The sequence below is a fragment of the Rhineura floridana genome, chromosome 4 (genome assembly GCF_030035675.1).
Source record: "Rhineura floridana isolate rRhiFlo1 chromosome 4, rRhiFlo1.hap2, whole genome shotgun sequence".
NCBI classification, from domain to species: domain Eukaryota; kingdom Metazoa; phylum Chordata; class Lepidosauria; order Squamata; family Rhineuridae; genus Rhineura; species Rhineura floridana.
In genome coordinates this window covers 70,062,394-70,084,379 of record NC_084483.1, presented here as the reverse complement: position 1 = coordinate 70,084,379, position 21,986 = coordinate 70,062,394, and the positions used below count along the sequence as shown (strand labels likewise).

The 21,986-nt window shown below is 42.9% G+C and overlaps 1 protein-coding gene across 4 annotated transcripts in view; it reads left to right on the top strand.

The window, feature by feature from the left end:
* The window catches only part of RNGTT (RNA guanylyltransferase and 5'-phosphatase), a 272,562-nt gene that overhangs the window by 17,450 nt on the left and 233,126 nt on the right, over positions 1-21,986 (top strand). For all 4 annotated transcript variants that reach the window (XM_061623302.1, XM_061623303.1, XM_061623301.1 and 1 more), the window contains exon 5: positions 10,511-10,586. In XM_061623302.1, the coding sequence (XP_061479286.1) occupies positions 10,511-10,586 (76 nt within the window). The remainder of the gene's footprint in view (positions 1-10,510; positions 10,587-21,986) is intronic.

The window sequence follows — 21,986 nt, the reverse complement described above, 5'->3', positions numbered from 1 at the left end:
TGTAAATTAATGAGACTTTTGAGTGAACATAGCAAAGGATTGTGTTGTAAATCTTTCTCTCTCCCTTCAATCCTATTTTAAAGCAATTAGGCTGGGCTTACTTAGGTGTCACTGCTTTTATTATGTAGGAAACTAATACGTTTTTTAATGTTCTGCAATGACCAACTGATTTTGACAATAAACTATTATATGGGGTATATGTATTTTACATCTCTGGTGTGTGTGTATGGAGTCTTTCCAACATCCCTGTTAGGTAGGGTTGCTGATTAGAAACCAAGGCAGCTCACAACAAGAAATAAATCCCTTTAAAATGCAATAACCATAAAAACATGTATAAACAGTTGCAAAACAGCTTAAAGTGATATGATTCTGAATTTTGCATTGGATGAGTGAAATTTCTTATCACTTGAGGTTGCAGTTCTGTGCACTCTTCTCTGTTTGAGTAAGCCCTATTGAATACACTGGGACTTGCTTCTGAGTAAACATGCATAGGATTGCACTACAAATATCTTTCCAGGTTGTGTAAATAATAAACATCTTTGACATTCTTGCTTATATAACCTAAAGGAGATTAGCAGTGGGGAGGGCGTATGACACATGTGTAGTTCCTGTGCCGGGTGAGAGCCTGTGCAGTGACCTGAATGATAGGAGAAAGTTGCCAGATGCCTTCAGAGTGAGAGTCTATAACTGGCAGAAGGCTGGCCCTCCCTGGGTGTGAGACGGGGGAGTAGATGTGCCCTGTGTGAAAGATATTGAGTGGGTCTGACTGTTCCCAGTTCTCTCAGAGGCCTACTGGGATAACTGGTTCAGGTAGATTTTGCTGGTGGGCCCTTGTTGGGCCCGTTTCAGGTGTTTAGGAGGAGTCTGAGTAAGGAGAAACATGGGTGATGCCACCCCATTCTCAGTGATCATTGGTAGAGGGAGGTATGGCCATGGGGAGGTGGTGAACTACCATAGAAGATGAGGACAAGGATATCTATGCCTTATTCCTCACCTTCACTCCTCTCATGGACTGGTTCCTTGTTGCTCATCTGCTGTGCCCACTGGTCTGTTTGTGGTGGTGTTTGACACCAGATAGACACACAATAAGACCACACTCATCCATGATTTGATTGTGGATGAAGGTGCCGATTTGGTGTGCATTACCGAGATGTAGGTGGGTGAGCTGGGTGGAGTTGACCTGACTCAGCTTTGCCCACCTAGATACTTGGTGCAACTCCAGCACAGGCTGCAGGGACCAGGGGATGGAGGAGTTGCTGTGGTCTACAGAACTTCCATCTCTGTCACCAGGAAACCACTCTGTCTTGGAGCTGGCTGTGAGGGCCTGCACCTGGTGTCTGGCCAAGGAGACATTAAATTAGGGTTGCTGCTGGTATACTATCCACCCTGCTGCCCTGCAGCTTCTCTGACTGAGTTGGCGGAAGCCATCTCGGCTGTGGTATTGGAGGAGCCCAGAATGATAGTCCTGGATGATTTCAATGTCCATGCTGAAGGCTGCCTCTAGTGTTCCGGCGTGGGACTTCATGGTTTTGAAGTTTTGAAGGGGTGGTCTGGAGATGGGGTGTGTGGATGTCACCTTATTGTCATGGTCAGACCACTTCCTGGTGAAGTTTACACTTATGGCTCCAATCTTCCCCTGCAGGGATGGTGGACAGATTAAAATGGTCCGCCGCTGGAGACTAATGGAATCCACTGGATTCCTGAATGTCCTGGGGGAGTTCCCAGTAGATAGAGCAGGTGATCCTGTTGAAGCCCTTGTCACTCCTTGGAACAGTGAGGTGCGTCAGGCTCTTGACACAGTTGCCCTGAACACCCTCTCCAGCATTGTGGAGCCCAGTCTGCACCTTGGTACACCAGTGAGCTAAGGGCAATGAAACAGGCTGGATGATGGCTAGAGCGCAAGTGGCGAAAGATGTGCTGTGAAGTTGATCAGGCATGAGTAAAACATCATAACTGTGCCTACTGTGTGGTGGTGAGGGCAGTGAAGAAGGCCCACTTCTCTGCCACCATCGCATCCTTAAGTAGCCATCTAACGGAGCTTTTCCGTATTGTCAGGGGTCTGTTGACATCAACTCCAGGAAATGGAGTTTTAGTCCCTTCAAAGGCCCACTGTGAATTGTTTGCAAGGCACTTTGAGGGTAAAGTTGCTTGCCTTCATAGCAGTCTTGATGACCTATCCACATCTACTGTAATCCCCAATGAAGTGTCCAGGGCAACGTCTGCTGCAACTTCTTGGGGACAGTTTCAGTTGATGTGGCCTGATGATGTGAACAAGGGGCTTACGACGATGTGGCCAGCTTTGTGTCCTCTTGACTTTGCCTTTCTTGGCTTATTAAAGCCTTCTAAGGGCGGTTGACCGAGTGGATGTGGTCAACACATTGTTGTAGGAGGGAATGGTTCCAGCCGCCCTGAAAGAGACGGTACTCCGACAGTTCCTGAAAAAGCCCACCCTGGATCCATTAGTTTGTGACAACTACCACCTGGTTGCAAATATCCTCTTCTTAGGGAAGGTGATTGAGAGGGTTGTGGTGCAGCAATTGCAAATACTCTTGGATGAATGGCTTTTGATACCATTGATCATGGTATCCTTCTGGGCTGACTTGGTGAGATGGGTATTGGAGACACTGTTTTAGAGTGGTTCTGATCCTATCTCCAGGGTCATTTTCAGAGAATAGCATTGGGTTATTGTCTTTCGGCCCCCTGGCAGTTGTGCTGTGGGGTGCTACAGGGTACCTTCTTGTCCCCCATGCTGTTTAACATCTATATGAAGTCCTTGGGAGCAGTCGTCAGGAGATTGGGAGTGAGGTTTCAGCAATATGCTGATAATACCCAGCTCTGTTGTTCTGTAACATCTGAATAGGGAGAGGCCGTGCAAGCTCAGGACCACTGCCTGGACTCAGTGGTGGGTTGGATGAGGGCCAATAAGCTGTGTCTGAATCCTAGCAAGATGGAGTCGCTATGGGTTGATGGTTTTAAAAGATACTTTTTTAAACAGGGGAAACTGGTTAGGTGTACAAATAGTCTGACTTGGTAGAAGGCAACTTCCTATGTTGTAAAGATTTTTTTTATAATGCTATAAAAGAGAGAGAGGAGCATGTGTATAACGTCCACATCATGGCTGTGTGCTAAACACAGAAGTGGGCTATAGTGTGTGCCCATGTTGCTCACTTATTGTTTCAAGGAGCAGTTTGCTACCCAAGTACTTGTGTAAGGAAGTTGGTAATCTCTCCAGATGAGCAGACAAGGGGTACAGTGCATGGTGAGATTATAGAGATTAATTTGTGGGTGATGGGAACATGGTGTGTTGGAGGAAGGGAATCAGATATCTTAAGAGTTTTTCTGTGTGATGAGAGTATTTTTTTAACCTCTCCTTCCCCCTGCCACAACCTCTTATGCTGCTTTGGAAGCTCCCCCAACTCTCTGGAGCAGATTTTTAAGGAGCTAAAGGTGGGAAGGGGAGATCAGCAAAAATGCTCCCCTTCCAGTGCCACAAGAATCCCATGAGTTTATCTGAGCCTCTATTTTTATACCTGAGATAACATGTTCATAGCAATTATAAATTGTGGTATGAAACTGTGTATGATGAATGGTACAACTTTTCTGGTGTGGTTGTTTTTGGGGGGAGGGGCAAGTTGTTATTCCACAGTTGCATGATGCTTCTGTGGCAGAAATAATTACTGTTTGCCCCTTCAGAGCAAATTACTTTATTGCACTCATGTCCGCTATGTGTTTATTTTTTTTTCTCATTAATTTTTTATTCAAAGTTTCAAAAAACAAAACAAAACAAAACAAAAACAAATTAATAACTAATACAATAAAATAAAATGTTGACTTCCGATTTGTCGCAGATCAGTTATAGGTCTATAATATATAACAAACCTGTCTCTTAATATATTACAAAATCACTTTCCTCCAGTAGTTATCTTAATTAATCATCAAATCTCATTAACATCACTTTATTCTTTCCGCAAAAAGTCAAAGAGAGGTTTCCAGTCCTTGAGAAATATATCCATCGATTTTTCTCCAAATAAACATGTCGATTAATCCATCTCGTCAAGTCTACTAGGTCCAGTAATTTCAATAGCCATTCTTCCATTATCAGTGTTAATTCCATCTTCCATCCTTGCATCCATAATAATCTTGCTGTCATAGTCATAGTCATATAATAAGAGTCTGATGGGAATTTCCTTCCTCACAAATATTTCCTTGCCATCAATTCTGAATGTGTTACTGAAATGTTGTTGTAAAGTCATATCTCTGTTCCTCTTTTTTACGAAATGCACTAGCACATCTCTTGAGAGTTTTTCCATTGTCACATATCTGTAATTCTATAAATTTTCTCTATTTCAAGCTCCATCACATCATTCCAGTCCAGAAATTTTTTTGAAACATTGATAGCTTTTATCTCTGATATCTTCATCAATTTCTTCAGGGACAACGCTGAATTCCAAACAGTAATCTTTATCTCTAAAGTCCATAAACTCCAAATCTTTTTCCAGTTCCACATTTGATATATCTGTTCCAATCTCCAGGACTTGCATCTTCCCTTTAATTTTTCTTTCTTTTTCTATTGCTTGTCTAGTTATATATCTGATCTCATCAACCTCCTCTCTCATAAAATCCCCTATTTCTTTCAGCTACTGCTTCATTTTGCCAAATTCAATTTTCATCTCTTGTTTGCCATGTCTAAGTTCTTGTTTCGTTATCTCAATCTCATCCATTATTTTCTGAAACATATTTACATCCAGGGTCTCAGCCACTTTCTTAATTGTCATTTTTAAAACCAAGAAGAAAAAAAAACCCTTCAATTTCCAATATAGCACTATTCCCAAGCAAAGAGCAATTTATTTCTTTTTCCAGCAACAAAGGAGTTAATATTCCAAACCTGATGACATCATAATGTAGACAGCACAAACTGCCTTATCTGTTATGTGTCCAAGAATGCAAAACAAATTTAGTTCACAGCTTCCAAATAGTTAGTGGCATAAAGAACAAGCAGATTCGTCAAAATGAAGTAGACCAGAAAAAATAGTCCCAGACATATAATACTCAAAAGTTCATATAAATCAAAAATTTTCTCCTCAGATTAGATATCTCTCATCCGTTTGTATCTTTATAATTCTCAATTCCAGGCCAGCTTTTTGCAATAAAAACAAAGATAAGCTATTTCGATTTCCTTCCGCCTTAATTCCGTGTATAAAAGAGAAAAGTTATAACTCACCCAGGGATTCTTTACTGCTGATTCTTTTAACAAATCTCTTTACTGCAACAATTTAAGCCAAATGATAAGGATAGAAAGAAGAATGCTTGCCTGTTAGAATCTGTTTTTCTTTGAAGAAAAGAAAAACGTCTCGCTTAATCAGTTTGAGCTTGCTTGAAATTCCTTGGCTCCGTCCAATGTTGCTGGCTGGTCCTTCGTTCATAGGCAATCCTAATTAATTCAAGTCCCCCAACAAACACAACGAAGCTTGTGGATGATCTCTTCGTTTCTCCCTTGCCTGGGAGAAAGTTTTTACCAGTCAAAAAAAAACTTTTGGCTGGTTTTAAAACTGAAAAAGCTTCCTCTGAGACAAGAGCTCGTCTCAGAGGCAGGCACAAGGGAAGCAATCCTTCCCGGAAGTCCTCCGCTATGTGTTTATATGTGTGGTTGGAATATTGCACTGCTATTTCTGAAGTGTTGTTTAAGGGTTCAGAGCACAATAGCTCAAATGTGATTTGGGGAAAGCTTTTCAGTGATCATCTAGAAAGGCCTTTGTTACTGGATCAGCAGTTTGCATTGAAATTAGGTAGTGTTACCAGGCTCTAAAACAGTTCATAATGGGACTTCGTTTAAGTGTCATTTTCAGTGTTGGGCTATTAACTTTTGATGGATAGGGGGAATGTATAGTGCTTCACACTGATCATTTTATGCTGCATAAATCAAGACAAAGGTGACAAATTAATTTCATCTTGTAAATATTTCTAATTCTTTTCTTAAATATTAGCATATTGAAAACTTTACATCTGGTAGGTTTTCTGTCAAGATTGCTAAAGGAGAAACAGGTGATGCTTCTGCAGGTAGATTCAAGTATAATGGGGAAGTGTGGGAAAATTGTAAATATCATCTTGACTTTATTCCATTTGTTCTATGGCTCAGACCATTAATAAGTTAAGGGATTTAGAAACTGCTAACTCATAAGACAAATATCACTGTTGTGCACTCTAAAAACTAACAAAAATCATGAAAACACCAAAAAATTATAAAATACAGGACCAAATGACCAACAGTGAACAGAATAAATTCTCTAGAAATTCTTGATGAAACAAAAATGAAACATCAGAATTGTAGGTGCCAGTCTAATTTCAGTAGGAACAATGTTCCAAAGTACTTGCCAAAACCATAGACTCTCGTTCTGATGTGAATTACCTTAACTAGTTGAGCGTTGCTTCCTTTTATTGAGAGAAAACACCTTTCTTTGTAGAAGTGGGGAAAAAAACCTATGAGCTGGATTAATGTATTATACAGCCACAAGAGTGGCTGTATACTATAGAAAGCATGGATTTCTCGGATTCCACAATGTTAAATTGAAAATACCCCCTATGCCATTCTGCTGCTTCCCATAAGATGATTTCAAAACAAAACCTTACAAAACTTACAGTCTTGAACTCAGAAACGCTTGCTTAACAACCCTCTCAATTTTCGTGGCGATATACAAAACAGTCAGAGAACTAAGAATTCAAAGGGTAAAACGAGAAAAAAAAATCCAGACCCCCTGTTGGACTTTTTTCTGTCAGTGTTCTCATAATTTGTTGAAATTCATTAAAAATCAGCCATGTTCACAGAGTGCCTGTAATCCTATTACTGACCTTTCCCCATACTCTGACCTTCATCTACTGCAGTTTAAAAGCTAAGAAAATGCCAGGCTGATTTTTAATTAATTAAAGAAATTTAACATTGAAGTCTATTATAGTGTTGGGCATGCTCAGTAAGAACCATCAGTGTTCTAAAAGCCAGACTCACATTCCCCTGACAGAGCTCCAGTGGCCAGAGTGGTTTAACAGTCAGCTGCTCTTATGGGGATTGTAGCTCTATGAGGGGAATAGGGTGTCCCCTAGCAACTCTCAGCACCCTTCACTAACTACACTTCCCAGGATTCTCTGGGAGAAGCCATGACTGTCTAAAGTGAAATCAAGGTCTGGTGTGGATGTGGTCAGCGACAGCTTAGGTTTAAATTTGGGTAGGATATATATGTGCCTGCTGTAGAATAAAAAGGTGGGGGAGACCCTGAAAAACAGTGATATGTTCACAGTGTTTTCCCGTTGGAAAGGAAAGGGGCTTTCCCTCTGCCTTTAAAAAGCAGAGAAATTGGACAGCTATAGTAAATGCACCAGGGGAGCAAGAGACCTGACCACCTCTCTGAGATACTGTACTGCCCTACCAATTTGTAAAATTGCAAATACAATTTGGCTTAGTATTTTACAGTCCAATGCATTTCCTGTGTAGCTTGGAAGAATTTGGTAACGTGCCTCTGAGCATATGGTGAGTGGTGGCAACATCTGTAATCGGCCCAAATAACAGAAACAAGGCGTGCTGTGCTGATCTAGTTTTAGTAGGGAGGAAGCAATAATATGAAACATTATATAGTTCAGATGGTCACTTTAAATTTGTTTGATTTACTTTGCAATTTTAGTGAAGCATTTTCTATTGCTTCTGTTTCTGTGAATGTGTTAAGTACAGCAACACCTTGCATAATTTACACTAAAAAACTCCAGAAACAATTGTGGAATAATGGCACTGACTATTCTGCAGAATAGTCTCCAGTGGACATCAGGACTGTCTCAATTTGCACAAGATAAAACAGTGGGAGCTGAAATTATATTCTAGCAAACTTCTAGGTGTGCTCCATGATTTTAATTGACCATGCCAACCCTTCCTTTAAGTAGGGTAGTTTAAGCATTGCAGGTTGAAAGCATGCATCTTGGATAGGCCAAGTTTGTTTTTTTCCATCAGCTAGAGTCATTGCTTAAGTAGCAACATATTGTAATCAGTCTGATTTTACATCAGCCTGCAGTTTCAGATTCAAGTGTTCATGCACCCAAAATAGAAATAGAATGTAACTTCCAGTTTGAAACACACAAGGCTGTCTTCACCATCATATGACTTTGACCAATAAAAAGGCTTTGAAATTAATAAAAATAAATTTGACACAGATTTCTAGAATGAATAATGAGAGATTCTCTGTAGAAACAGTAGTAACACAGGAAACAAGCAAAGTAAGATAAACACCAACAAACATACAAAAATGAAATTCTCCATCTTTGGAGATGGTAGGTGTTGCCACCACTCACCATGTGCTCAGAGGCACATGTTACTAAATTCTTCCAAGCTACACAGGAAATGGATTGGAGTGTGAAAGACCAACCCAAATTGTGTTTGCACTTTTACAAATTTGTCGGTCAGTCCAATATCTCAGAGAGGAGGTCAGGTCTTGTGCTCCCCCGGTGCATTCACCATAGCTGCCCAATTTCCCTGCTTTTTAAAGTTCAATAGAAATATCTGTTGGCTATAGGTATGTTCTTAAACCACAAGGTTTTTTTTTGCCTATTAATGAATTTACATTAATGGAAACACAATTGGATAAGAAAATGTCAGACCATATGGGTCTTGAGCAAAATGAAGCAAAAAATGGAAATAAGACACTAAATCCTTCACTTTTGAAATATTGAGAAATGAGTGGAAGAGAAATAAGGGCATAACTCTTGAACAAAACTGTTTGCTTTAGTTAATTTCTGTCTAGAATAACCACACCAAAACTAATGAATCCTACTAAATCAGACAATCTTATTTTTAATTTAGGCTCAAGACAAAAATATGAGCCGGTTATGCTTGATTTATGAGTCTATGGTTTAATTTTGTGTAACTTGGCCACTAGATGGTGATATTACCACAGGGATAATATTCTTAAGACATTTCAATTTTTTTATACTGCAGATGCAATTCTTTAAGTAATACATCTTTCAGAATTTTCTTATAGCAGTTGCTGATCTGTGAACTTTGTTTATTAAAAGAATACAATGCAGTCTTAAATAAAAGCTGTGGGTTAAGGGATCCTTAAAAGTTAGGAAGAGCCTGGCTGGATCAGGCCAAGGACCAATCCAATCTTACATCTTGTTCCCACAGTAGCCAACCAAATGCCAATTGAAAGCCCGCATGAAATCAACAGTCTTCTTCTCAGCAACTGGTATTCAGAGGCATGTTATCTCTGAGCTTTGAGGTTCTAATTAGCTTTTTGTAGCTAATGTGTGTTGAACAGACCGGTCCATGAATTTGTCTAATGCCCTTTTAAAACCATCTAATTCTAAGCCAATGGCCAACACTATGCCATGTAGATTCCATAAGATGGTTTTATGGGTTGTTTGAAGAAGTTACATCTTTGTCTGTCCTGATACTCCAGTTAGTAGTATTAAATGTAGCATGTTTGTATATATTTAATGGATAGCAAGTAAGTGAATGTAATCTCCTTCCCCTGTTTTGATCACTAAATTCTTTTTAGTCCTGTTTTTGGTTCCTATAAATTTTGTCACAGTGCAATTGGATATTTGCACCTGTTAACCATTAATTGCTGTTAAGCTGCTTTTGTGCAGTATATTGATGTGAATACATATTAGTGATGAGATTTTATCAGAGAATTTGTGTTATAACAATGGGATTTTTAAAAATTAAGTTAATTCTAAGAAAGATGACAAACTGTCACATATTCCTGGTTCTTTATTGTGCAAAACGTTTTCCTTCCACCTCAAGCACATTTATTTGTATAACATTTTGAAGCACAGGGGCAATTTGGGATTCCAGAGAAACTATGGGTAGAAATACTGCTTAAATGTGTCTAGTGTTGTTCAGCATCTTTTCTCCTAAGCACGACAATTGCAGTTACAGAACATGGGGTTGCTGTGGCTGCTTGTGCTTCTTGCGTTCTGGTGAAACAGGGAGGAGAGGGATAAAGGGCAATGTGAGATGTAGCTGGATATGAGCTGGTGTGGTCAGGGTAATTTGTGGATGTCTGAGTAAAATGGATGGAAAGACCCATTGGGTTGGGGTAAATGGCTTGTGCCACAGCAGAGTCAAATTCAGGGTTTTCTCTCCCTGAAAGATCAGCATGTTATGTAGGAAGAAAATATCAGCATCTTCACAATAATTTAGGTGTTGATGGTTGCAGCGAAGAAGCTTGAAACATTGCTTCTTGGGGAAACTGCATTCAATATTAATTGGTTGCATTTCTGCCTTCAGGCCCTGGCTGGAAGTAGACCATAAAGAAGTGAGGTACTTTGTATTTAGCCTACCCAATCCACTTTCTGATCTGCTTTCTTCCAGCACAGAGCTGCTGTTCCAAATATGTGGCAGGGGAGAGAGATGAAGCTGACCCACCCTCAAGGGGAAACATGTTTGAGGGCTGGCTATTGGCAGGAAAAAATATTAGTGGTTTAGAATTGTCTGTGTAACTTAAACTGTGTTTTTAAATTTTGTTTCTAGGTGTTCACTGTACACATGGCTTCAACCGTACTGGTTTTCTTATCTGTGCCTTTCTGGTTGAGAAATTGGATTGGAGGTAACCAAAAATATATATTTTTTTGTAAATGGGAAAATTTATTGTCTGTACACTGACTGTAAATGTTGCATTGTTTTATGGTTGGGCTGGTTGCATTTAGTTACAACTTAATCTATTGTGCCCTTCTCTTTTAGTATAACAACTTGCAGAAATATCTGATACATTTTTCAATAGCACTTTAATGTGGCAAAGAAATACTGTTGAATGGTAGACGATGGGTTGCAGGTAATTGGCTGCAACTCACGAAGACCATGTTGTATCTACCCATTCCAACAGAGTGTCTCTTGAAATTAGGAACTGATATGATTACACAGTCCCTGCTGATAATAAGTTGGATGTTAACAAGTTGGCCAGCTTTTGTGTCTCTAAGTAAGCATGATATTTTTGCCCTTGTATGCCATAAAGCAATGCTAACAGATAGGAGAGTGCTGGTATTGACATTCTTTGTGAGCTGGGGGGATTTAACTTCAGCAGCCAGCTTAGTCTGGTTTGAGTACATGATAATGCTACATGGCAATAGTACCTACCATTCTAATGTAGGGCTATTATGACATAGGCTTTTTTGCATCATGTTAAGAAACATGAAGTTAACTAGTTATGGGATTGTTTCATTACACAAAAAGGAAAAGTTGTATGCATATAATTCTAAATTTTCCAGAAAACATTCAAATCAAAGTGGAAAGGTTTCACAGGTGCTCTACACCATCCTTCTCCAGTAATGCAGGTGGTTGGAATTTATGCACCTCTGGTTGCTGCGTCTTTTTTGTTCCCTGCTTGGTTATCTTTCCCTTGAGTCTAAATACATACATATTTTCCTGGTGATAGTTTTAGGCTGTACATCATTGCATGCTTTTTCTTGGTATTCTTACCTGCAAATGATATGGTTCTAGGGGAAGGAAGAATTTTCTGGTGACTACTGAGAAACTGCCAGCCATATTAATTTGGAAATAAATAGCTAGCTGCATATCTCTTTCTTGTAGGCAGAAGGTAGAAAACTGACACAGTCCCTCAGGTGGGCTGCATGGCAAACTCAGGATTATATCCAATGCTGCTGCTATTCTGCTTGCACAGTGGAACTTTATCCTCTCCTCTGCGCACCCTCAATCTTCTCCAGAGAGTTGGGGAAAATCTCTGGAGAAGATCTTGGGGAGCGTGCAGGGAGAGGAGAAGAAGAAGGCCCATTCACTCATGCAGCACTGGATATAACCATTAATTTTTGAGCGTTTGGATTCTGTGCATGTCATTAGGCCCTTTAGGTTCTTTTTTGAACCGTGTTCTTCCATCTGTGCATCTTACTGAACTAAATCATGTCTCCTCTATAATTTGTTCTGATTTTAAGTGCTTAAAGTTACATAGAATCTGCTATTGCTTTGCTTCGCCAAACAGTTTCAATGGATTTTATAGATATCATGTTTCTAGTTTTAATGTTCTAGGTTTATGTTTTAGCCACTGGGTATTTTTTTTGCCACTATGAGAAAACTACTCTGTTTATCAGAAAATTGTTTTTCTGTGTTTGTTCTTATAAGCTGTATTTATATATTTATGCAATGATAGATTTTTAACATGTCACATTACTGGTACTCCCTTTCTGCTATAAGCATAGAAATACCAAACAGTATCATGTCTTTTGCATTTTCCAACTCCTTCCAATCCTCCCCCCCCCCCAAAAAAAAACATGCACACAAATGCCTTTATTTTCACAAAAGGAGATTTACTCCAAAGTCTTGTTGAAAAGAGAGATCTTCCACTGGAATTTTAAGAGGCAAGAATAATTACCTTCTTAAATTCATACTACTAATTGCTAAAAAGTGTCCACACTTATTGTGTAGTAGTATTTGTAGAAAATGTACCATTGGTCTCACCTGAAAGGTGATTTTCATAGGAAGGGGCCATCACTGTGGGAAATAGTTCCACCTATCGTGCGAAGGCAAGAATGTTTTTGAAGTCAAGACTAGGGACATCATGCCCCTCCCACTCCCCAGTTCATTCGTAGCGAGTCTAAAAGAGATATCTAAAAATACAAGAACAAGGCCAACAGGCCCGCCAGGAAAATAACATAATAGTCACATGCATAACAACATGACTCTAACATAACTTCATAACATAACAGAACTAAAAGTCTTGACTTCACTCTTACATTTAAATATAATATGGAAACAATAACATGTAACCCATTGATAAAATCGCTAGTCATCCTCCAACTGGGAGGGTCGTGATGGCCCCTTCCTATGAAAATCACCTTTCAGGTGAGACCAATGGTACATTTTCCATAGGAAGTGGGCCATCACTGTGGGATGTACCAAAGCAACCCATATAGGGAGGGACCACCCACATGTTAATCCTCATTAAGAACCTGTTGCAGCACTCGTCTGCCAAAAGAAGCATCAGCAGAGGCATAACGATCAATTTTATAATGTCTTATAAACGAGTGTGGGGAAGACCAGACTGCGGCCCTACAAATATCGGCAACAGGAGCATTAGTAGCAAAAGCAGCCGAAGTGGCAGCTGACCTAGTAGAATGAGCTGTTATACTAGCAGGAACTGGCAGCTTCAGGGACTCATATGCTAAGGTAATGCATGCCCTTAACCAACGGGATAAGGTAGGATTGGATACTTTATGCCCCATAGACCTTGGATGAAAGGATACAAACAGAGACTCCGTTCGTCGAATCTCTTGGGTCCTAGACAGGTAGGTCTTGAGAGCCCTCCGGACATCTAACGAATGCCAAGCCTTTTCAAGAGGATGGGTAGGATCCGGGCAAAAGGAAGGCAACACAATGTCCTGGTTGTAATGAAAAACTGAATCGACCTTGGGACGAAAGGAAGGGTCAGTCTTCAGCACAACAGAGTCCTTATGGAAGACGCAGAGGTGTCTAGCAGAAGACAATGCGCCCAACTCCGAAACGCGTCTGGCAGATGTGATTGCAATCAGAAACAGGACCTTGAAGGACAGTATGCGTAGGGGCACAGTCCTGATGGGTTCAAACGGAGGGCGTTGCAAAGCCTGCAGGACTTTCGGCAAACTCCATGAGGGGAACCGATGGACAACAGCCGGAGAACGTAGGGCGACTCCCCTCAAAAAACGTTTGATGAACGGATGTGAGGAAATATGATCTCCAGGAGAGGACACTGAGAGAATGGATGACAGAGTAGACGCATGTCGACGTAGAGTGTTGGGTCGAAGTCCCATCATAAAGCCACTATGGAGAAATTGGAGCACCTGGTGCACATTGGCCTGGGATGGATCGTGGTGGTGGGACTGACACCACTTGGAGAAAGCCACCCAGGTATGTTGATAAATGCGAGTGGTAGATGGTCTTCTCGAGGCCAAAATAATATCAATCACAGCGTCAGACAGTCCAGCTGACCTCAAGTGTCTCCGTTCAAACGCCACGCTGTTAGATTGAGCCAAGTAGGGTCCTGGTGCAGTACTGGGCCCTGGGATAGGAGGTCTGGCGTTACTGGAAGTGTCCAAGGATCCATCATTGACATTGCCAGAAGATCTGAGAACTACGGTCGGCGTGGCCAAAATGGTGCTATCAGAACCAGCTGTGCCCTTTCGGTTCGCGCCTTCCTCAAGGTTTTGGCTAACAATGGTATGGGAGGAAAGGCGTACAATAGACCGTCTGGCCACGGTGTTGTCAGAGCATCCACTGCTTCTGCTGTTGAGTCCAGGTATCGAGCAAAGTACCTTGGAAGCTGGCAATTGTGACTGGAAGCAAACAGGTCGACTGAGAGGGCGCCGAATCGACACTGGAGACGATGGAAAATGGCTGGATGAAGTTTCCATTCTCCCGGGAAGACCTGTTGTCTGCTGAGCCAGTCTGCTGTCACATTCCAAATCCCTCTGAGGTGCTCTGCTTTCAGGGATTGTAGATGTTGTTCTGCCCAGACAAAGATGAGGGAGGCTAAGTCCTGCAGAGGACGAGACCTGGTGCCCCCCTGTCTGTTCAAATGTGATTTTACACACGTGTTGTCTGTTCGAATGAGCACATGATGCAAAGGGAACAGAGACTGAAAATGACATAGAGCCAAGTGGACAGCCTTTAGTTCCAGCCAGTTGATGCTTCGAGATTGCTCTGCGGTGGGCCAAACCCCCTGAACGTACTGGGAGTTGCAGTGGGCTCCCCAACCTATGAGGCTGGCGTCTGTGGTCACGACGGTTCTGCGGGGTTCTCTGAACGATGTGCCCTTGGAGAGGTGTTGAACCTTGGTCCACCAGCGGAAGGAGAGGCGCAGAGCGGGGCTCAAACGAACTTTGCGATGGTTGGAGCTGGCAATGTCTTTTTGAAAAGGCAACAGAGTCCACTGAAGGGGCCGAGTGTGAGCTTGAGCCCAGGGCACAATGTGGATTGTGGAGATAAACATCCCGAGCGCTCTGGCGAGAAGCATGACGTCTGCGGATGTTTGTTGCATCAGGGACCTTGCGATGCTTGTGATGGCAGTGATGCGATCTGGAGCCAGGAAGACCATTGCCTGCAGGGTGTCCAACATTGCCCCAAGATGTAGTAGGCGTTGGGTTGGTTGGAGATGGCTTTTGTCGAAGTTGACAAGCCAGCCGTAGGTCTGCAAAACATTGAGGGTGATCATTAAATGATGATGAGCCAGCTCTTCAGACTTGGCCCGTATGAGCAGATCATCCAAATATGGGTAGATATGAACCCCTTGGGTCCGAAGGTAAGCCACTAGGATGAGTAGCACCTTGGAAAATACTCTTGGAGCAGAGGAGAGGCCAAAAGGCATCGCTCTATATTGAAAATGTTGGTGGCCAAAAGCAAACCGAAGAAACTTTCTGTGGGCTATGCAAATGGGTACATGGAGATACGCTTCCTTAAGGTCGATAGAAGCCAGGAAGTCTCCTTCATGCAGACTCTCGGTAATGGAATGGAGAGATTCCATTTTGAACTTGCGGTATGTTACAAAACGGTTGACAAACTTGAGATCCAATATCGTCCTCCAAGATAAATCTCGTTTTGGCACAGCAAATAGGAGGGAGTACACCCCTTCCGATCTCTCAGTTGTGGGAACTGGCTCTATTGCCGCTATGTGCAAGAGGTGATGTATAGCTGTCTGCATGATGTTGTGCCTGGCTGGTGCCCTTGGGCAAGGAGACGGGTGGAATCTGTCTGATGGGGTTGCCCAGAACTCTATGGTATAGCCATAAGTGAAGAGGTCCCTGATCCAGGAGACCGTACTAAGGCGCAGCCATCGATCTCCAAAATTAAGTAATCTGCCACCTATGGGGATGGCGTTAATACTACTTGTGTAGGCGAGGACCTCCCCTATATGAGGACGATGAGTTGCCCCTGCGCCCTTGGTACTGACCTCTGCCCTGGAAGCGTCGGTTCCAGGAACCCCTGAATGCGTTGGAATCATAGGGTCTGAAATCGCGGCCTCGTCCTCCTGGCCGCGTTCCTCGAAAAGGCTGGTTAGAACGAAAGGATGGAAATCGCCTGAAGGGCCTGTGGTCGATGTTCTTGACTGTGGCTAGAACCGGTTTATGGGCGTCTTTTGGATCAACCAGAACTGCCTTTAGAGCTTCCTCGCCGAAGAGTAGAGATCCGGAGTAAGGAGCCTTGGACAGGTTCAGTCTGGCTGCTGAATCAGCTTGCCAGTGGCGAAGCCAGAGGGTACGACGAGCGACTATTTGAGTCGTCATGGCTCGTGCCCCTAATTGGGTGGCATCCAAAGTGGCATCGGCCACAAAGGCTGCTGTCTTACGTAATTTCAATAGTGCTCTTTTGAAGGCGACAGGATCAGGGTTATCATCCTCTAGAAGGTCATCCAGCAACATCATAGATGCTCTGGAGAAGATGGAGGCTGAGGCGGAGGCACGCATGGCTAGGGCAGTGGCCTCGTGGTTTTTGCGGAGGGCGAAGTCTATTCGACGCTCAGTAGTATCTTTTAGGTGGGATTCCCCTTCCCTGGGCAAGATAGATCGTGAAACGAGGCGAGCGATCGGTTCATCTATGCCAGGGACATCTAACTTGGTGGCGAAGTCTGGGGCTAGGGCGTAAAGTCTGTCAGCCATGTTCTTGAAGCGTCGAGCTTTGAGTGGGTGGGCCCATTCTTCGGAAGTTAATTTGGCAATTGGGTCCGGCACCGGGATGTAGTGTTCAGTAGGTGCAGGGGATTTGAGGACCTTGGCCCCTTTGAGAGCTGGAGCGGACGAAGTTGAAGGCGCAGTCTGGAGACCAAGGGTGTGAAGTACCCTACGTGCGAGCGGTTGGTAATCTGAGGTATTGAACAAGCGATACGATGTATCCTCCTCATGATCTGAATAGTCGCTCCAGTCGTCTCCTTCAACATGGTCAGTGAAAGTTGACTCCTCCGCATACGAGGCTTCGTCCGTACATCTGCCTCTGGCTACATCGAAGGGATCTGGTGAGCAGGAAGGATGAGCAGCATGGAACGCACGTTGGTCCATGTTGAGTGGGGGTATGGCAGGAACCTGTGGTAGTGACTGCATTCGTGTGAAATAAGCCAGCATGGCTTGGAGTTGGGAGAGGAAATCAGGAGACAGCTGCAGACCAGATGTGTGAGATGTATGTGCCTGGTGGGCTATTGGAACAGATGTCTGAGGCGGTAAGCCAGAGGTAGGTTCGTTAGGCGAACAGTGAGGGGGAAAGCCAACAAACTCTTCCTCGTCAGAGGCCGTAGCAGGAGAATGGAAAATATCACTTATGTGTGTCTGTGCTGTGGTAGTTGTTGGCACAGAGACATAACGAGGGCGCTTTGGTTTACTATGGCTGGAAAGATGTTTTGTCTTAGCCAGTGCTTTGGCATGTCTGGTCTTAGACGTGTTAGTATGTTGTGGCTTGGCTGATTGTGGCATGTCTGGCTGATCTGGCACCATGTGTGTTGATGGTGACATGCCTGGCTGTTCTGCCATCTTATATGAACCTGGGTGCAGTACACTGCCACGGAGGGGGCAGGATGTAAAGACCCGAACTGGCACAGCGTACTACCACGGAGGGGGTAGGATACACCGGCAGATGGCGAATGCACTGCCACAGAGGGGGCAGAATGCACAGAAGTATCAGCGTTAATATAATATAGGCTGTTTAGAGTAGGCACACTCAGATTAGTGCTGTAGGCTGGGTTTTTGGCTTGTTCACGGCCCCATAGGGGGCAGGATATGTAATGTAAATCAGATTTAATACAATTCAGCCACTGATATTAAAGCTCCAGCCTTGATAATGTAATCCAGCCACTAGGATTAAAGCTCCAGCCTTGATAATGTAATCCAGCCACTAGGATTAAAGCTCCAGCCTTGATAATGTAATCCAGCCACTAGGATTAAAACTCCAGCCTTGATAATGTAATCCAGCCACTAGGATTAAAGCTCCAGCCTTGATAATACAATCCAGCCCACTAGGATTGGAGCTCCAGCCTTGATAATATAATTCAGCCACTATGATTACAGCCACAGTAAAGTGTGTAAATCAGTTGTGTGTAAATTAGTCAGCAGCACATATACACAAACGTACGGATAGATAGTCTGTAGGGGAGGTATCCGATAATAAGGGGAACAAAAAGGGCGGGAAATTCAAATTCTGAAAGAAGAAAAAAATGGCGCCCGGAAAAAAGGAGCGGGAAAAAAAGGCAGAGAGGGAAGAAGCAATGGCGGCCGTCGGAGGCGAACTGGAGGAAGGGCTGCCCAGCCGATCTCGCCAAAAACCGCAGTAGCGGCTCCAAAAAATCCCCGGAGAAAACAGGTAGGGGAAAAACGGCAGCCACCGCAGAGAGAGCCGCCGTCGCGGTCTGTAAAGCCCTCAGTGGGATTTAAGCCACGTTGCGAGGGCGATCTGAGGCAGAGGGTTAACGGCGGGAGCCGCAGCTGCAAGCTCCCGCTGAGATCGGATAAGCCGCAGCCGCGGCAACCGATCGGGGGGGGAGAGGTTAACAGCGATCAGGATCAGAAGCGATCAAAAGGGGAGAACCGCAGCCGCGGTCCTTGAGGGAGCCCCCTGGCTAAAGAGACAACTGAGCGGGGGGGGGGCTAGAAACTGCCAAAACGAAGAGAGCCGCAGCCGCGGTCTCAGAGGGAGCCCCCAGTCAAGTAAATAAAAATAGATTGAATAGCTCTGAGGGAAGGGTGAGGAAGCCGCAGCCGCGGTCCAAGAGAGAACCCTCAGAGGCTAAACACAAACAGAAAAAGAGAAAGGATTTAAAGACAGATACGAGACTTAGCTAAATGCTATGAAAATTCCAATCTTGTTCGTACGAAGGCAAGAATGAACTGGGGAGTGGGAGGGGCATGACGTCCCTAGTCTTGACTTCAAAAACATTCTTGCCTTCGCACGATAGGTGGAACTATTTCCCACAGTGATGGCCCACTTCCTATGGAAAATAACTTCATGGGTGTACCTGATCTCAGAGAAACCCACCACAGGAAAGGTGCATCCTGTTTGCTAGGAAAAAAGGAAGGGCAAACTTTGGAGATTCCAAGACAGAAGCAGGAAAAGTGCACTAAAAGGGAGGAGAAAACAGAAGCTCTTTAGGACCCCAAGGATTCTTATTGCCTGGTTCAAACAGGTCACTTATCAGTCACAGTTTTGACTTCACTCATTGGCTAAAAACACTGACAGGTGGGAGCATGCAGTCTAGTTCATTTCACAGAAATTGCTTAGAAGAGTACCTACACATCTTGCTTCATAATTAGGAGAGTTTCTCTCTAGAGGGCTAGAGACTTGGTGGTTTTTTAAAAAAACCCTGAAAGCTCAGAGTCTGGGGCTACTGCCTAGGGGTACCAATGAAAGCCTTTGTGGGCACCATAGTTTCTGTGGGAGCCAAGTTGGCAACCCTGGTTTAATCAACCTTGTATTTCCTAATTCAAGTGTCTTACAATATTAGAAGTACTTTGCCAGTTTCACATTTTGTTCAAACAAATTAAAATCTAAATCTTGCGTTCAAGTTGACTTAACAAGTATACATACCATAATGTGGTTCAGGCATTAAAAATTAATGGGATCTTGCAAGCGTTGCCATTTTGTAGCTATCCATGAATCTCTGTTACCTCTTGAATCCTGAATGTCATTGTGACACTGTGCTCTTTGCCCACTGTTCTTTCTGACTATTGACATTGTTACCATATGTCATGCCCTGAAGTTTAAGTGATAAGGATTGTCTTGGCCCTTTTTGAGGGTTTTTGTATGTGTAAAGCATTTTTATGTACCTGCTCTTTTTAGATGAGATAAATGCATGCAGTGGTGCTCTACCTTAAATAGCTATCTGACAGATAAAATGGAAGCATTTGAGTTAGGTGATCTGATATTTTTTAAGTTCCTTTAAAAATGAATTGATATCAATATATCCAAATATATACACTCAAATATATATATATAAAAGTGCAAGTAACGGAATTACAACCAGTCAATTACTTTCATATAAATGTATTTTGAGAAACAATAGCCATCAAAAGAGCTTAGCATTTCTAAATAATGAAGGTGGTCCATATATTTCTGGTGTAAGTGATAGAAAAATGTCAAGCAGCATTCTTCCATATGCGAATTCATATCAGTGCCAACACATTGGGTTGTATCCAACCAAGTCATACTCAGAGCAGACCCATCTCAATCCATGAACATAAGTAAGTCATGACTCACTTAAGTCCGTTGATTGCATTGGGTCTTCTCCTAGGATGACTTAGGCTGCAATCCAATACATGTCTACTCAGAAGTAAGGTCCATTGGGTTCAATGGGACTTGCTCCTAGGCAAGTATGTATTGGATTACAGCCTCGGTTGGATACAATCCATCACTGTCATACATTATTTTAGGAATATACTTTTTTGTGTATTTGAGGAAAGGTCTTAGCAAATCATGCTAGACAGCTTTCCTCTGGCAAGTAGCTAATTATAGTCATTAAATTTGTTCATCTTGTCCTCTTCTAACAGGCAAACCATTGTTTGATAATGTAGCAGATTTAAAATACAGCTTACTAAAAACAGGGAGCGTGGGAATCTATTAGGAGAATTTCCTTAAGGTCATAATTATATAGAGTGGGTACATCATTATTAAAAAAGTCCCCTTTGCTGCACTGTTCTTTAAAGTTAACAAGCATTATTTACTGATGGAAAAACATCTTCCCTGTAGAATAGTCCATCTATATTTATCATTTAAGTGCATGAAGTAGAAAAGCTGTAGCGAAAGTTGAAATGAATTTTACAACTAGTTTGTAGAAAGGTTATTCAGACAGAGAACTCTCTAGTTAATTGCTGCCAACCTACTTCATGCTCTTTTAGTAATCCGCTTGATCTCCCCAAGACAGTTGCACTCCATGAAAGTGTAAGGCTACTTCTTAATATATGACAGGGCTTCTGTAATTGAAGCCAAATATGTATTATTAGTCATTTACACTTTGTTCTGCATGTGCAGGGAAAAAGTACTGTATTGAGGAAAACTGGATACTTAGCCTAAGACATAAACCATTGAAAGTTGCTAGTATCCTTTGTTCCTCTTGTCAGTTTTCTGCTGTCTTGGCACATCAGTAAGGTACTAAAAATCCACTTTTAAAAGGTGCCATTATGGGGAATGTTATCTGAATTTTCTAGATATTCAGTGAAGACATACCTGTATACCTCTTATAGGTTCAGCAAGGTATTTCCCATCCCCCTGACTTTAGCCACTTGAGTTTCTATGCAGCATTACAGCAACTGGTATGCCTATGGTCAGTAACAGTTATGACCTCTGCCTGTCACTGACTGCTCAGAGTTCTTGTCATGACTCCTGCATCTAGCAATGATCTGAATACTGAATTGAAGGTTGCAGAGGCATCAGATGAGGAGCTGAGTCAGGGTTCAGGGCTCAGAGCTGACTGCTCAACAAAGGGAGGCCAGTGCACTTAAAGCTGTTGAAAAGAAGCCTCCAGAAAAACCTTCCAAATCACCAGGACCTTTAGGGCTAGAGCCTGGACTCTCAGAGGTACCTTCTCCTGAGCCTGAAGAACTAAATCCCTCCCTCTGCACATCACCAGTCTGGTGGTGCAGGGAGTGCACTAGGAAGCAGCCTATGGAATGGAGGAGGGCCCATCTTCAAGCCGGAGAGTTGGCTGTTTAAGGCTCTGAAGTTCTCTACAATGGGGTGGAGCATGGAGGTGGTAATATGTACTCTGGAGACAGAGGCTCAATGTGCTCCCAACCCTTGTTGGAGCAAGTGGCTCACTCGGAGCTGTCCATGCTCCAGCAGTCTTTGGTCTGCTTTGCCTCTAGCCTTGCCTCTGAGTTACAGTTCTGGAGGCTGATGCTTGTCATTGGTTTGGAGACTTTCTGAATCTACCCTGAGGAAGTGGGTGGGCAACACTGAGAGTCCTGCTGTGGCATTTTAGTCAGGCTCAATTGGGAAAATTATTTGCCTTTTGCTGTTTGGAGCAGAGCTGTTGTTCTCTTTTTACATACGG